The 18,570-nt window shown below is 39.2% G+C and overlaps 1 protein-coding gene across 2 annotated transcripts in view; it reads left to right on the forward strand.

Annotated features, from left to right (window-relative positions):
- The window catches only part of ctdspla (CTD (carboxy-terminal domain, RNA polymerase II, polypeptide A) small phosphatase-like a), a 34,893-nt gene that overhangs the window by 9,625 nt on the left and 6,698 nt on the right, over positions 1-18,570 (forward strand). The window contains exons 2-4 of one of the 2 annotated variants that reach the window (XM_040127379.1): positions 10,010-10,176; positions 11,464-11,496; positions 15,383-15,484. In XM_040127379.1, the coding sequence (XP_039983313.1) occupies positions 10,010-10,176; positions 11,464-11,496; positions 15,383-15,484 (302 nt within the window). The remainder of the gene's footprint in view (positions 1-10,009; positions 10,177-11,463; positions 11,497-15,382; positions 15,485-18,570) is intronic. The other variant, XM_040127380.1, reaches the window with a different exon arrangement.

Here is an 18,570-nt window from a genome sequence, read left to right on the forward strand (position 1 = left end):
GTGTGTGTGTGTGTGTGTGTGTCAAGAAGAGACAGCAAGAAAAAGTGTTCCAGTAACACCTGTGTGTCTCTGGGATTGCAGGCAGGTACTCAGCCTGGCTCTGACAAGGGAATGGCCTTTCTGCATATTTTGCCATCTTCTAGCTGGCATTCATCACCAGTAATTGATCATCTAAAATGGAGATCATGTTGTGTACACAATGATTTTCTGTCACCCTTACTGAGTCATGCTGCGTGCCAGTTTGTGAGATATTTGACAGAGGAGCATAAAAGGTTCATACATTTTTAAACAGGAGCAAGGAATAAGCAAATACACGGGTACATAGGCTGTAAAAGACACAAAGAGGTATTTTTCTGTCTCTTCAGAGGTAAAGGTGAATACTGTTCAAATGTAAATCTCAAGGGGCACTAAGTAGGACATGCTGTGTGTGGAAATGTAGAGATGAACGCCTCTCAGTGAGCAGAGGAATAGGAAACTGTAGCAGCAATACACAAGCAGGACAAGCACACGCTGACACCAACACATGCACAAAAATATGTCCTACTTTTTTATTTCCTTTCCATCCATAGCAAGCAGCATTTTATTGAGCATTAATCTGATTTACTGTTATTTTGATGCGTGCTGTTTTTCTAGGTGAATTTGTACATAAGAACAAAACTTAAAGTGACTTAGATGGTTTTACACATTATGGTTTACCTTACTCATTATACAGAGTACTACTCAGCCCGTGAAAGCAGTTGTTTAATGTTTTTTGTGGCTCTGGAGGAGCTTTCTAAAGTCTAAAAAATTACCGTAATGATGTCATAGCAATGTCATCAGGATTATTTCAGCTTTGACTAGGAAATTCACATTTTTAACAGAAAGCCTAAGTTACAGACTTTGGCTGAGGAGTTTGAAAGATGTCGCCGCGTAACAGGCAGGGAGGCGCTAACCAAAACCTCAGCCTCTGCTGCTTTGATTTTACACATTCATTTTTAATCTGTCTCCTAAAAGTTCCAAAATTTGATGTGAGATTGATAACAAATGGTTGAAGTACCCCTTTAAATTCCATCTGCTCACTGGATCAACTTCTAGGATCCATTTTTACAGCTGCATGGACAGCATTTCTGACTCTGGAGTCACAAAGTGTACAAGCATGTCCATGTTCAAGTGAAGCCTGAACACAGGCCCTTAATTTCATCTGACATTAATTCTTCTAGTTTTTATTTATAAACCAACAGACAGTCAAGGAGGATTTCCCGTCAGTAGGTGAGCCTCTGGCATTGAGCACCCAGTTGTAGATGAGAATATAAAAAGATATATAAATAATGAACCGCCACAGCCCCAAACAACGTGGGCTGTGTTGCTGCCGGTTGCGTAACTCGGGCAGAATAGTCAGATCTCCCTAATTATTTCTCCCTGAGCTCTCAGTGGGTTAATTCCCCTGCGCTCCTTAATTTTGCTGAGCACTCGAGAAGCAGCAGCCCTTGTCCCCTGGAGGCTGCATGCAGGCTGGCACCGCCACCACAGTGCCTACGCCGCTATTTGGCTGAGGCAGGAAAGCAGGGGCAGACCCACCCACGTCTCTTTGTCAAGGTTCACAGCAGCAGCAGAAAGACATAGTACCTTGCATGACTTGGATACCAACAAAGTAGTATACTGTATGTGTTTAAATCTCAGAAAAACATGTCTTGACCTGTTCAAATGTAACTGGGTTATTGAGTTAATGTCAGTTACATAAAGTCATGTAGGATACAAATGTATATATAAATCCTCCCGGATAAGTAGGGAAATAAACCCAGAAGGCCAGCTGAGGGTCAGTCATTGTGAATAAAGGCATCTGCTCGAACTGAGTGTACCTCCACAACCTGTAATTTTCATCCCTGCTTCAGCTGTCTGTGTGGGGAAGTAAGGAGGCTTAATGGGAGTTTATTTTATTATGCTGTGCTATTATTGCCCAGATGGCCTCACACATAACCCTCCAAGGACCTCGTCACAGTGAACACACACAGGCTGAACTATCAGGCTCAGCTCATCTGACACTACCTAACTCTATTCAGCTGTTTGGATTTGCCGTTTGTGTGTGTGTGTGTGTGTGTGTGTGTGTGTGTGTGTGTGTGTGTGTGTGTGTGTGTGTGTGTGTGTGTGTGTGTGTGTGTGTGTGTGTGTGTGTGCGTTTCTGTGTAAAGAGGCACATGTTCAAGTGTACTGTGAAGCAGACGCTCTTTGGTGTAAGTACTGTTTTGGAAGCCGATCTGTTGTAATCATCATCGCCTCTCTTGGTGGGATTTTGTCTTGCGTGGAAACAATCAATAATCTGCTTTTGATGAACTAGGGCAGAAGTCATTCTTTTAAATTCTGCATTTTGAGATTCTTAACTAGTGGTGAGACAATTACTTGATTACTTAATTAGTCTAAAAACAAAACATAAGGGGACTATAGCTCAGCTGGCTTAAGATTGGTTCAGTTGTTAGCTCTTGTTGTTCACATGTCTAATAAGTGTCCTTAAGCAAGCCCCTGAACTGGCTCCTCATGAAGGTGAATGAAAAAAATGGAAGTCACTTTGGACAAAGAATCTGCTAAATGTATGAAATGTATTATACTGTACTGATTCACTAACCATTTAAGCCATTTATTAAGCAAAAATGTCAAACATTTGCTGGAACCAGCTGTGCAATTATGGGTTTTAGGCTGCGGGTCAGACACAAGAAGAGGTTTGAAGACATCTCCGCGGACATTGTAATTGGCATTTTCCACTATTTTCTTACATTTTTAGGACTTAACAAATAACAAAACTACACAGTTACAAAACTAGAAGAGTCTATAACCATGCTAGCAGCTCTGGGAGGCTGTGCTTAGGCACAGGGATGTTACCTCTGTGACATGCTCACAGTTACAGAGGTAACATGCTGATGTTTAACAGATATAATGTTTACCATGTTCACCGTCTTAGTTTAGCATGTCAGCATGATAACGTTTGCTTAGCACTGAACACAAAATATAGCTGAGGCTGAGTGGAATTAGCAATTAGTTTGGAGGTATTTTAGGCATAGACTAAAGTACTGGACACATTAAAATTTTATCATGATGATGGCGCTACATGAACAGTCAGTGGGTACCAAAGTGAGTACAGTTCATCCTGCGGGGAGCATAATTGTCAAATTTCAACAATCCATCCAATAGCAAACAAAAATGTCTATCTGTTGGAGACACTACAGAAAAAGTCAGGGGATCACCAAACTAGGCAGGATGCATCCATTGGATGCAGTAACTATCTATACCAGCATTTTTGCCAATTCACTGAGTAAATGTTGATATATTTCACTAGACTCTCTGAAGCTTTGTCCAGTTGGGGATCACCATAATAATTACAATTCATCCTCTGGCCACCATCTATATCTATACCAAACTCCATGGCAATCCATTCAATAAATATTTATATATTTCAGTTCAGAACTGAAGTTGTGGACTGATTGCCATCCATAGATCCAGGTTTCTAGCATGGAAAATAAAAAAATGCCAAATAAATCCTGGCTGCAGCTGCTCAAATGCAAAAATTATTTGAAAATCAGTGGGCTTTGGACTGTTGGCCCTTCTGCTCTAGGAAATTGTTAGGGTCATTTTTCACCAATTTTTGACATTTAAAACAATGAATGGATAAGGAAAAAATAGTAAGGGGATTAATGAAAGTAGTTATCAGTTGCAGTCCCTGTTTAAACATAGGAATAAGATAAAAATGTTTCCTTTCTTAGTATCATTGGATATCATTGGAGATTTCTTCCATAGTGTTATTTTGCTGACAAAGTGCACAACAAGGAGTTCCCTCTTGTTGCTGTTAGTGATAGCCAGGGAAAGAAACAGCTTCATCTTTAGGTGCTCACTTTGCCTCTGAATGCTGTCCAGGGTAATAGTGGCTTGCCTGTCGGTGTATACATTTGTGTGTGTGTAAAGGCTTGTTCTTCATTTTGGCTGCAGCCAAATACGTATTTTATCTCACATGGCGTTATATCAGCCCTAGATATTTGATTCCACTTTTAACGCAACACCCCACACTCAAAATGTCAGTGACAGGAGGAGGCAAATAATCTGTGTCATCCCCACTGCCTGAAGGGATGAAAGGTCATTTCATATATGGTTATTGGTGTCTCCTTGCCATGATGTCAAGTTATCACTGTATCATAAAGATTTTTTCTGAGTTTTACAGAAGCTTCAGACAGCAGAGATGGCATGGAAATCCCTCTGCCTCTTGGCTGTTTTATTTCAGTGTATGTTAAGTACCCAACCATGCCATTTAAAACCAGCCTGTTTTCCATCTGAATTATTAAAGCCACCTTCACATGGGCTGCTCTCACATTTACCCTCATACTCCCCAGGTACTGTGCACTTTACACACCTGGCTGGACAACTAACTGATTCTGGAATGCGGTTCACACAGGCTCTACCAATACCAATATATTACAGGATACCTCTGGTTTAATACAACTTCTGTCCTATATTTGTAGATCTGACTGTCATTATCGGTAATGACTGGCATTAAGAAGTCAAGTATTATAAATAATGTGATTTTTTTTTCAGTAGTGAGTACTGTAAGGGATTAGAATTTAAAATGAATTACATTTGAGTTACTAATCCCAGTAACACTGACTTGTTTGATATTTCGGAGTTTATGTGCATTCAGAGAACAGATTGAGAAGTGACGTGTTAGCTTAGAGCAAGAGCAGGAAGCTAGCCTCTAATAAAAGAAGACAAATACACCTCCTGGTAACTCAAAAGTTTTCTTACTTACATGTTGTGCCTCCTTAGCTGCCTACATTTGGTTGGGAAGCCTTTACTTGAGGACAGGACTTCTTTGGCTAAGCTAGCTAAGCTGACATTAGGTGTTGATGGCCATTAAATACCTCCAAACCTAAGACTGGCTGCTTGCTACAATGACACAAAATGTTTCAATTTCTATTTCTATACGTGTTAAATACAGAAGATGTGACGTGTAGGTGTGGAGAATTTGGAATTGTTTAAGGGTACCTTTGACGTGCCTGGCTCACCAACAAAAGTAACGTAATGAGTAATGTAACAAATTACTTTTGCTGTTGAGTAATTTGTAAAGTAATGTCATTTTCAATGAGTATGTAATTAGTGATTATATTTTTCACTTAACTTGCCCAACACTGATACTCACCAAGGTAACTGCTGAGATCTTGGATTCTGTGACATTGGGAAAAACAAGTCCGATGGGGCAAGAAACACAAGTGGTTAGATGATCAGACTAGTTTCAAACAAACCCTCAGATCAGCCAAACAAACTATATGAAAGTGCAAATGAGGGAGAATGGCAAAATTATTACCCAAACTGTCAGTTATAGTCCACTTTCTATTTTTTGTGCACACACACAGTTTTCTTGTGCAGCGAGGAATTACATGTTTGGCCTTTTTTGGTTTATCCTCCAAAAAGTGGTTTAGACTATCTGGCTACATTGTTGGCAGGTTTATGACTTCAGGTTTCTTTTTTGTTCACAGATCTCATTCATTGATTTGGTGAGTGCTTTGTTATTATAACCAGTTGTAATGATAGCCGAACCTTCCAAAATTAGATAAATAAATGTAATAAATACAATTTTTTTTTTTCTTATACTCAGAAATGCTGCATCACCCAGGATCATTAGTCTCAAGACTGATGAATGTCCTTATAAAAACCTATGAGACTTCATGTACTGTAAAGGAAGAGACTGTAGCTTAAATCTAACATCATATTTTAAATGTGGCAAGTTGTGTTTTGACTACTTGTATACATTTTGTGCTTTTAAAGCTACAGTAAAGAAGGCAACCTCAAAAGTCTTGAGCTAAGGCGGGGATCATATTCCCTGGCATTATTCCACGCTTTGGGTCACGGGGTGATTATCTCTTCCTTTCAGGAATGCTGAGAATTTCCTGCGCTTTCTCCCTCTTCCGGCCATGTTAGTGGTTTTCCCTGAACATGTGATAGAGAGCCTGGGCCCAGCTGGCTCCGATTGACTAGCAAGTTTTCTATCACTGTCACCTAATGTTCAGCAGGAGCATTGATGCAGGCACCGACTTAAAGTGCCATTTTCGCAGCTTTCAGATCAGGGGAATATGCTGAATCGAATGAAGTCTATTCAGTGGGTAAACGATGTGCACCTGCTCTGAGGAAGCTACAGATTTGGTTTAATAGCTCTCTCTCCAGGGAGCTTTTGTTAGATAAAGCCACTTGCATTCACCACCCTTTACCTAGATTTAAGAGGGGTGTATCCCTTATTAAGAGGACTGCAGACTGTCAGCTAATTCATTTCAATCTGGGGGCTTTAGTGTCTTATTTGCCAGATTTGTTATGTTGTTGCAGTTTGTGCAGGTTTAGGCATCTGTGTTCCTAATGGCAAATGTTGCACTTTAACCTTTTGCTGTTATTCTCAGCGTTGACGAAGGCTGCATTACTATGCAAGGCAAGCTGACTCCAGTTACATTCCTGAGCAAGGACACTGACAGAAAAAGTTTCAGTATGTGAAGTATATGGTTGATCACTGTACACGTGGCCATTTGCCTAAACGTGAACATATGCTGCGTGTATGTGTGTGTATGTGTGTATTTTCTCGGTCTCCAGCAGCAGTTAACTCTCAGCTATGTTATTTGTGTCAAAGGCAGAAAGGAAAGCTCTGTTTGTGTAGGGTGGTGGTGCAGGAGGGGGTGGAGTAAGAACCAGACCCAAGTATAGGCTGCCACAGTAACCCTCCCCACATCTCCTTTTTCTCTCCCTGTCTCACACTCCCACCTGCTTTTTCGGGGCAGTCGATCAGGGCAGCGGACCATGGCGGTAAAATGTAGACAGTCTCAAAATGGAGGATTGAAGAATGACATCAAGGCATTTGAGGCCAACTTTAGGGAGAGTGAGGGATGATTCTGGATCTGAAAAGTTGCTATGTTAAAGGGTCCAGTCACTCTAATTTCAAAGAAGTTTTTTTTCTAGTGGTATCTAGCCATGCAAATAGTTTTGGATTTATCTGCCTGTTGTTCTCTCAGATTTCTGCCGCCACCCAAATACAATGGAGATGAATTAAATTTTATTTGTGGAGCTCACAGCATTGAAAAATCACATTAAAAAAATTCAAGAAAACCTATTCTGGATAATCCAGAGAGTAGCTGTAAACAGTTTTATTTAAAAAAAATTAAAATTATAAATTGATTAAACATTTAGTCCAGAAAAAATGTGAAAAATACAAAAATACAATACATGTGAAAAATACAATTGCCTACAGCTCAAGGTGACATCTTCATATAACCTGTTTTGGCCAACAAACAGTCTAAAACCCACACATATTGTATCTACAATTGTACAGCAAAGAGAAAAGCAGCAAATCATCACATTTGAGAAGCTGAAACCAGTTAATTTTTGTAATCTTTTGATTGATTGAAATTGATCGATTATCGAAATTGTAGCAGACTAATTAACTGTAAGTTAATGAAGCAACTAATCATCAAAGCCCTTAAAGCAACCCATCCTTCTGGAGGAGGAAGAAAACTAGTAGGAGATGATTATTAATCTGGCAACCCAAAATTGGTTGTTATTAATGGCCTATAACTGATCTATACAGCATTGGTGAGTGTTTTGTTGACAATTAAAAAAGCTGTTAGTTACAATTTAGAAACCCTTTATAAAAGGTGCCTCATTAGAAAACGGTAGCCTACCTATTTATCAATGCTGTGAGCATCACAAACAATAATCCACTCACCGAAAATTAAACCAAATCTGATTTATTAGTTAACAAATCTCAAACGGTTGTGCCACAATATAAAATTTGGCATATGTATTAATTTCCACAACACAAACTCTTGGCAACTTAATAAGACTCCTCAACTCTCTGTGTGTGTGATCTTGGTCTTATGGGGTTAATGCTTTTAGATTAATTCCTGATGTGCCTCAGCCATTATTGCTCTGTCTATATATAACAGTAAACATTCAAGGTGACTTTTACACCCTCAGACAAAGAGAAGTATAGATTCTATAGTTGTAGCAAGTATGCTGCTATCTGTTTTCTGTAGCAGCTCTGACTGAATCAAGTCTGCAAGGGTAGAAGATTTTCAATCATCCCACAGGTTATGTAACAAAGCATGTTGCCTTTGTTTTCCGATCATATGGCTGTGTTTGTTTACCGAAGTGTTGCTTCTTCGGAACATCTATCAGAGAAGAGGAAGAGCCACAGCAAGCTTTTGACTACAAAGACGGAGAGAACAAAGAAGTCGAATGGCCTGCAGCCTGTCAGATCCAGTCGAGGCAACCTAAGGATTGTTCCATGCAACAATCTGAAGACTCTCAGAACAAGAGCACACTGCAAACAGCTTCAGCATGCATGTCTAACTGGGCTGCCTTTGTCACATGGGTGTATGAACACGTTAACCAGACGGCAACAAACAGGGACACTGTGTGATGGCCATGAAAATGATGATCCCAGCTAAAGTCACCCCATCTACACTTCAAAGTCCTGAAGAGATTTGGAATTTCCATGCCTAAAAATTACCTTTAAAGCAATTAAACTTGCAGAATTTCTACTTCAGGAACACCTCGGGATAATTGCACTGTCAGATTTCAGCCTTTGTAATGTAAAATATAAAAGTCATAATCCGTGATAGAACATTTATGGAGGGCTACAGACCATTCGAGCCCGCTCATTTCTCCTCTTTCAGTGTGAAAGTAGGCCATGGACTTCAGAGACAGGAAGGAGGAATGATGTAACCAGGGACCTATATGTGTATGTTGTTATCTCCCTGGAGCTTTGCAGCACTCAGCTACTGATCAGTCCTTCTTGCCATACATGTGAATCTAGAGTTCATTATTGCCAGATAAAGTCATATAACAGAAATAATTTCACAATTCAGTTGATCAAAATATTGAAACTACTGTGTTTTTGCTACTATTGTGTGTTTCAATTTTCAATCTTAACTGGACATTCAAGGTCTCTTTTGCATAAAAGGTATAATATTTTCTTTCTTTGTATCTCTTATTTTTTTCTAAAATTATCATATTTTTGGTCTCTTTCTCTCATATATATGATATTAATTTTTTTTGCTGTCTTCTCCCTTCTTGATATTAATTAACTGGACTACCTTCCCAGAGGGCACTCAGCTATTTTTGTCCCTATGCTCCCTGTTGCATGAACCAATGCCTCACTGTGTTGTACAACATACATCTCAGCCTCTTTTATCACGATAATGCACTGATGCATGTGAAACACAATCTATCTGCAACTCTGAGCATCAGTTGTGTATTTTTTCTTTCAGAGGATGCAGCTTTCATTAACATAAAGGTTTTTAAACAGATATGACATCTACTCTCAACAGGTGACATGCCACTGAGAGGACCTTAAGACAGCAAGAAAGGACATTTATTAATTTTATGTACAATTTTGTAAAGATTTTACTTACAAAACATAAAATAAGATTGTGAAATTTGACGCGTTGTTATAAGTTAAATGACAAAGCCCACACACATTCCAGGACTTTGGGGACCTGTGTCAAACTAACTTCAAGTATATAAACTTATACAGTGTAGTATATAATAGTAGAACGCATAAAGTGGCCATTCTTCTTTATTGAATACTTTTGTTTTGGATACTTTAATTATAATTTACTGATACTACTAAGAGTTAGATCAGGAGATTGGTAACATATCTGACCATTAAAATATGAAGCTACAGAAAGCAGCCAGTTAACATAGCTCAGCACAAAGACTTGAAACGGGCAAACCGCTAGCCTGGTTAGCTGAGCTACGCTAACTGACTGCTAGCTGTAGATATTGAATGGACAGGAATGAGAGTGGTATCAATCTTCTCATCTCACGCTTTGCCAGAAAGCAAATAATTATAATCCCCAATATGTTGGATTATTCACAACATTTTTAACGCAGGTCTTATGAGAGAGTTTGTATACAGTGTTGTATTGCTACATAACAACAACCGCTTGTTGTCGTATGCAAAGCAGCCTAATCTAACCTGGCTCCTTCTGTCTATTTTGGTTATCTCCTTCAGTCTCCCAGTCCAACAGCAGCATAAAGAAGCACCGGAGCAGGAGCATTTTCAGCCCCTTCTTCTGCTGCTTCCGCAACTACAATGACTACCACGTGGAGCCACCAGCCACCAACAACAAGACACTTTCTCTGCCCGCACCGCCAGAGGAGAATGGCAGTCCTCCCAAGGTGAAGCTCATTTTTCTCTCATCATAGTTGGCCAGAGTCCAGAATACATACCATTTGCATCCTCATGATCAAAAAAAAACCTTGTGGGAATTAATTAATATTTTATTACAGAAATTCTAGATTTGCTCAAGAGATCCAGTAACAAGCAACATTTGTTTGGTTTTGTTACAGCGAGCTTGTTAGGGTTTTCCTTTGCCTGCTGAGGCTGAGGCGCTGTGCAGCCTCGCTGAGCTCCCTCCACAAATTTTTCCAGCTGCATCAAACCCGTTGAACCCAGAGGTTGTTTACCATCCACTGCTTGAAAATACGGGCTCGCTTCCCATCTTGCATTCTTCGATATCTGCCTACGCACACAACTGCACACACAAAATAATACACAGAGCAACTGAGAAGCTCAAAAGATGCACACACACACACACCCTCGCTCTTTCTGACGCATGATTGCGCAAGCTTGCACAAGTCTTACCGTATACCCATGACAACACATGTACGCACACACGCACATGCACTGCATACTGCTGCTTCTTTAATCCCCATAAAGCGGGCCTTGTGTGTTGTCCGGTGTGATGGATTGCCTGGCACTCACGCCTCCCCCTCTCCTCACACACACTCTGACCAGTGTAGTGAGGATGTGTGAAGCGAATGTTCTGGCTGTGGAAAAGGCGCCAAAACCCCGAGCTCCTCGAAAAACATGGTGTTCTGCTGCCAAGGCAGGTACACGGGGCTATAAATGGAGCAGGATCATATCACATTTCCACTCCTGTTTACCTGTAAATGTTTCTCATTCAGGGGAGGAATATGTGGCCCTTCACAGACACTATGGATGTGGTCAGCGCTGACCCGCTCCAGACCCCTCCTTAACAAATGAGTTCCCATTAATTTCGAGCAAACCTAGAGAACCTTGCCATAAAAAGCCTTGTTATAGAGTTGGGTTGATTTTTGAGTTGGGTCCTTGCCCACAGTCCCTCCCAGCAGTGTGCTGTGGCTGGATTTCTGGCCAGCCGTATTTGTTACTATGGCAGCTCTGTTTGTTTTTGAGCAAGTTGTTCTCACTTTCTATCACTGAGAGTACTATATGTCCCTTTTTTCTCTGTCCCTCTCCCTCCTTCTCTCCCTGTCCATTTGTTGATGGATGATGATGATGATGAATATTGATGTTGATGTCAATTTCTTCCTTGCAAAAATTTTTCACAGTTTTGATTTTGCTTCCCTGTCTGTTTTTTCTTGTTTTCCACCCCATCTCTCTTAATCTTGTTCTCTTTTTCTCTCTCGGTTTATTTTTTCCAGTGTGACCAGGTCCAGGTCATCCCCATCCCCAGTGTATGTATTATTATCTTTCATTTTTCTTCATCTCTCTCCATAACGGTAACATCCTCCCACTGCTTGCTGTGCTTCATCACTCTAGCTGCATGTGGATGTTGACACAGAGGGGGTTTTTTTGCTCTCAGGTGAAATTCTACACTCCCAGTCTGGAAATCATATGGCTTTCAAGGGTTGGCTTTGTGCTGCTTGCCCTCCACTCACACAGTTGGTAGACAGAAATAAACTAAATCCATTTATTATCATATGATTTATTTGTTGCTTTTTCCTCTTGTCCATTTCTCCAGTGTTACTCCTGTCACTGGAACAGAACATGAGATTGATTTTCTTATTAGATCAAATTTATTGAATCTTGCAGTAGACCTTTACAGCTGCAGTTTCAACAAATGGATCACTCCCCCTTAAAAGACTTAATTAAATTAGATATCTGTCTACATTGAGAAAGATTACATTGTGATTATGTACTCAGTGGTCAATGAACTACTGTTAGTCCATTAGAATGAGGCTTGGTTTCAGTGAGTTGTACTTCATCAGACATTCACCAGAAAGGGGGATTTATCTGATCCCTGCTTTGTTTGTGCTGAAACAGCAATTCGTTTAGCTATTTTGAAATGTACACGGTGCCTGTGGTTTACTGTAATTTAGGATATTCACACTCACAGCATCCCACATCACAGCCAAGCTTTAAACTACACCATCCAGCAGACACCTCCCTTCAATGGCAGGAAGTGCATGTGGCGATGAGGTCTGCTGTTTGTATTCCCAGCTTGGTCCAGGCGAGCACTGAAAGGCGACTTAAATATCTCAAAATGACCTGGACAGGTCATGTCTGTGTCACTATTTAACTACTGAATCTAATTTTACATCCAACATCAGACTCTCACGTCAGCAGACAAACAACATGTCTCTGCAACTTTGTGTTGTTAGTTTTACTGTGGAAATACCAAAGTACCAAGTGGAGATATAACACCATGTCAAAGAGCACCAAATAATTTTTTTTTAAACAAAAACTTACCACAAATACATAAGAATACACAAGCATTACACATACATAAAAACCAACAAATAAATGGTAATTCTTTACTTTAACCTTCCCTATTTAGTACTTATAAGGCATATAGAGACACTTACTAAATTGCACACTACAAGTTGAAAACAGATAAAAGGACATTTTCAACTGTTAATGCAGTTATTTATTAAATTATTAAATTTTTACTAAATAGCATTATACAATAAATATGTACTTAATTAAGAAATAGTTTTGTTTTTTTTAAACAGCATTATTGCCATTATGAACACCCATTTGACTTTAGTATACATTATTACGTTTTGATTACCCTATGGTCCTATTACTCTGCCTAAGTAAATATATGTTCCCTTCAGATATAAAACAAATGTATTCCATACTCTTTTATTGTTCTAAATTTGGGAACTAAAGAATCATATAAAATACAAACTGGCATTGAAATGTTCTTATCACTTACTATTGTCATTATTAGTCTTTAGTCTTTTTTAGTCTTTGGTTGAAAATTAAAAATATCATGGTAAAAAGCTTACAATAATAGAGATCATCGAAAATATGCAGGGATGAAAGGAAGCCAAGGGGTTTATAGGTCCTCTCCAGTACAAAAAAATTGACTCAAGTAATTATAAACATCAGACAACAAGCCAAAGCAAACAAAAATAAAGAATGTTTTTAATAAAAAAAGGAAATAAATGTTTTTTCAGTTTCGTCAATGAGATGTTAATTCAATTGAGTCTTGAATACCTAATGACTTCATGGCGATAGTAAGATAAGTTAAAATGGTAATCATATGGTAGTCATTTGCTTACTTATATTAATGCAAATGGTTACCTCCTATACACCCTTAGCTCTGATGCTGAATTACACGTTAAAGGTAGCCAATCTATTGCAAGGGAATTAATATTTTAATTTATTTTAAGTATTGCATGGATCTATATAGTATATGGGGACACCATTGAATTTTCATTGTCCCCCTTACTCCCAACAGACAAACATGTTTTTTAGTGTCACGCTTCATGCTGATCAAGTGAAATTATGCACTGTGGTTGAGATTGATCAGTTTGGGAGAGCGCCTCCCCAGCTGTGGTTTCAGGTGAAGGGCCTTTTATCACAGTGCAGCTGCCTGGTAAAAAGGTCAAGGTCCCAGTCAGTCTTTCTTTCTTTGCTCATGCACATGCATGTGTATATCACATTCATCACGGCCTGAAAGGATGTCACTCCATGTCCTTGCTCACAGGGAATTGTTCCTGTGATACATCAGCATGCAGTCCCGTGATAAGACATGATAGATGCCGTCAGCATGACCAAAACACACTAAAACACAGATAACTGCAGAAAATGGCAGGCACACCGAGCAGAACACTAGTGTGTGTGTGTGTGTGTGTGTGTGTGTGTGTGTGTGTGTGTGTGTGTGTGTGTGTGTGTGTGTGTGTGTGTGTGTGTGTGTGTGTGTGTGTGTGTGTGTGTGTGTGAGAGTGTGTAAGATTGACAGAGTCCTTGCTCCTCACCTTGTGAGTGTATGGCTATGTATATGAATGTATGTGTGCATGGATGTACTTCTGTGTGAGTGTGTGCCCCCTATGGCCGCACCATCTGCCCCATGCCTGTCTGTAACCCCAGGCCTGTTTGGCAGAGGACACAAGTGTTTCTCCTTTCCCACCCCCCAACCCTGAAGGTGGCACTGTCACAGAGCTCAGTCAACATGAGGTAATCCAGAAAACATCAGCAGGGACTCGTGAACAGGGAAGAGGCCAGTAACATTCCTAGCTGAAGAAGCCATTTTTGATATGTGATGGTGTTGACTTGAGAGGGACTATCACAATGTTTTTGACACAGTAGCACACTCAGTAATATGATGTTACTTAAGATCTTATTATAGGTGCTTCAACGCAGTATTGCAGTGTGGGTGATGTGTTTACCAAATACCAAATTCAGTTTACGGCTGGGCAATAATTCAATATTATCTCATATCATTTATCTACTTTCATGACAATAGTCACATCATGAAATGTTATATACAAATCTCTGTTGTCCAAATGAATGATGTCAAGCAAATCTTAATCAAAAACTAACAAGTTTTGTTTTACAGGTTTTGTTTTACATGTTAAATCAGATGAAATTCATAAAAATGGAACACAGTTCATTGCATTCAATTTTGAATTTTGATTTTTGATTTGTTTCTTTTATGAGTAATTTGTCATTTGCAATATTGTGATGTAAATATAGTACTTGACTTTGGTAGCAGTAGTTTGGTATTAAAAAAATCATCTCTCTACTGTCTATAATAAAAGGTTTTAAATGCCCAAAAAACAGACAGTCTTCCTCAGTGAATGGAGTTTGCTCAGTTTTCATAGCCATAGCTCAGTTGTGATCAAGTGACCACTTCTTGAGCACTTTCAGAACGTCTACTCCATATTAGCTTAAAAGTTTAGTGTAGAATTTCTGTGATATATTTTAATAATTGAAAGATGTTCTTATTAATATGCCAATTGTGACTTCAACCATATTGGTCAGTCTTAATTCAGCTTTTAAGAAAAGAAAGGAGCTACTTAAGCTACTTTTATAATACTGCAACAACAAGTCCCACATAAGTATCATATCACGTGATCAGCTAATGGACACCCTCCTGCAGGTCATTAAAGCTGTTCTTTAGTGTCAGCCAGAGAGGGGCAAGGGATCATCTCCAATACTCTGACTGAGCTGCCGTCACACCCTCAGTACTGTATGATTCTGTGTGTGTGTGTGTGTGTGTGTGTGTGTGTGTGTGTGTGTGTGTGTGTGTGTGTGTGTGGGGCAGTCTGTTCCCTCTAATGAAACTTTGTATATACATAATATTGTAAAGGGTGTGTGTTGTTTCTGCAGCCTCCAGCCAAGTTCCTGCTGCCAGAAGTCAGTATAGCAGAATACGGAAAGAACTGTGTGGTGATTGACCTGGATGAAACCCTCGTTCATAGCTCCTTCAAGGTATTTCACCACTCTACCTCTCTATAACACACATACAAACTACATTTAACTATACAGACACTCATGGTATGTTCTTTTTTGCATCGTTTCATTTGTGTCATGCTGTTATTCCACAGCCTTATAGTGATAATAGGATTATACAGAAATAAATCCTGAAGATGCCATTCTTTGCTGTGAATATGGGTAAGACAGTATGATGACAATTAATATGAAGCGTCGCTGAGAACTGGCAGCATCACTGAAGTATACATAATCACAAGAAAGTATGTCTGTGAGGGTATTATGGCTTTTATACACCAGTTAAAACAGGAGAATGCAAGAAGGAGACCCAACTATTACTATAACAAGGTGTTGGCATAGCAACCAATATATCCTCAGTAGCTGTGCATCATGCAATTGATCAGCATGTCTGGGATTTATGATCAGCCAGTCCAGTTGTTTGGCAGGAGGTAACCTCCAATATCATCTCTACCCAGTGAGAACCATGTAAAGTATATCCAAAATGTCAGATTTTATGAGCTAAGAGCCATTAATCCTTTACGACCAACTCCTCGTCTAAGAGTCATCCACGTGCTTTACATAATAAACCAAACTGACACTCTTTGCTTGTTAGACTCTTGCAATTAATTTGGACGTAAAGTTTTCAAGGATGTTTTTACACTTTTAGATTACCAGACTGATTTGAAGCTAGGCAGATGCCACATTTTACATTGTTGTGCATTTTGCCTAGAAGTTCTGATTCAAATATTGCAATATTGCAAGGACTGTGCATACATTGTACTTTAGTCTTCCTGCGATGCACTATAAATCCTTGATGTGTTGTTTCAATAAGCCTAGGATGCAGGATCATACCGTAAATATGATTTTGTGTTGATGATGTAGGTCAAATATCCCAAACAATATGGTCATTTAGGGCTGGAAGAATGTGGAAAAAATGAATAGCATGATACCTACAAGACCAAGATGTGCAGATATTTTCAGCTCTCAAGTAGTTCAGAAATAATTTTGGTTAATAGGTTTAGTAATGGTTTCTTAATTAACACCACAACATTGTTCATCATTGTTCACAATACTGAAAATGTGTCCTATTACAGATGCTATGAGATACATGGTAACTTACTGCCCTGCTCTTCTTTGTGTGTGTTGATGACCTGATCCTGTATTGCTCCATCAAAGGTTCCCTCTACTGACACACCTGGCAAACCTAGTGACCCACTTAAGCACTGCTCTGCCTCAGCCCCAGCTGATCTTATTACATTTGTGTGTACTGTATCTGCTTTTTTTGTCCTCAGCATGCGTGCAGCTCAAATAAGAAATCCACAAAGGTGTGCAACAAAATATTTCAAGTTGAAGCTGAAGAATCTTTTGTTTTCTCTAGTTTTTTTTTAGCAGTGAAGGGAAGCTATTTGCTAATTTAAAAAAAAAAAAAAAAAATTTGAGAAAACACTTTATGTACTTTTTCATATGACTTGGAATGAATTCCTTATTTGCTGTGGAAAGGCAAGGGGGAGAGAAAAATATACACACACTACACTGGATCCACCCATTACAGTCACATGCCAGTAGTACGGGGCCACACACACGTACATGCTTACCCACACCCAAGGGTGTGTCCAACACAGTGAACAGTTGCATTGAGTGACTGCAGGATGAATTTCGCAGAAATCCTGGATCTTTTCTAATAGTCTGAAGGGTTTTATTTTCTCTCCTGACAAAACAATTCAGAAACTCACAAAGTAGCTCCTGTTTTCCCTTTTGATGAAACTCAGTTGCAAAGCAGATGCTCAGTCCATCAAAATTCGTTTAGTTCAGAAATCAGTATGCGGTATGAAATGGATTCAGGCAGTGCAATGAATGGAGATCAGCTGGGAGAGGAAGAGTGGAAAACAGAAAGCAACGCACATGCAGCATTTTCAGTTCCGTTCAGAACCCTGCAGGATTTCCTGAAGATTTTTTTTTTTCTAGAAGTGGAGGTAATTTCGGATTAAAAAATACTAAGCACTTAAACATACAAGTTAACGTTGGAAGAGGACAATTAGTGCAGAAAAAACAGCCACAACTAGCAAGGGACCTTTCGCACAGACGATTCACAGATGGACAGAGACTAAAAAAGAAACGTTACATAACATGTCAGATACTGTATGCTTTATTCTGCATGTTATGGATGAGAAAATAATTCCAGGGCCTGCTCTGGGATTAGAGCCAATATATGTAAAATGTGTAAAAGTATCTGAGGGAATATACTATATATAATGAGTAAAGTTTATTTACATGGCATTTCTCAAAACCTGTGTTACAAAGGACCTTATATAAATAGGAATGAAACAATACACTTTATGGCCAAAAGTTTGGGACACAGAGAGTTTACACCCATATGTGATTTTTGAACGTCTTAATTCCAAAGCCATGGGCATTAATCTGCTCTTATAACAGCCTCCACTCTTTTGGGTCGGCTTTCCACAAGATTTTGGGACCTGGTTGAAGGGATTGGATCCCATTCAGCCTCAAGAGCATTAGAGAGGTCAAGCACTGATTTGGGCGATAAGGCCTGGCTTACAGTTGGTGTTATAGTTCATCTTAAAGGTGTCAGATGGGATTGAGATGCTCTGTGCAGGCCAATCAAGTAAAAAAAACACTGATTTATAGACCTTACAGCATTGGCACTGTAGTGTTTACCAAAAAGTTGGGAGCACACTGTTTTCTAAAATATTATCATCATGTTGTAGCAATAAGGTTTACCAGATCTGACATTAAGGGGCAAAGCCACATCATGTAAAACAAAAAGCCAGACAAAAACAAAAGCCAGACAAAAGTCCAGAGACAGAGGTAGGTCTTCTGGTTTTCAAATCCATATTTTTAATCTAAATAAAAGCTTTAGAGCTGAAATAATTAGTAGACTAATCAAAAAATGCAAAAAATCACAGTTTCCAGCATCTCACTTGTGAATATTTGTAGGTTTTCTTAGTCTTCTAAGATAGTAAACTGAACATCTTCTGATTTTGATGTCGTAGTTGTACAAAACAAAGATGCCTTGGCCTCTGAGAACTTGTGATTGGCATTGTTTTTACCATGTTGTTACATTTTAT

Source organism: Xiphias gladius, chromosome 5 (assembly GCF_016859285.1).
Source record: "Xiphias gladius isolate SHS-SW01 ecotype Sanya breed wild chromosome 5, ASM1685928v1, whole genome shotgun sequence".
Lineage (NCBI taxonomy): Eukaryota > Metazoa > Chordata > Actinopteri > Istiophoriformes > Xiphiidae > Xiphias > Xiphias gladius.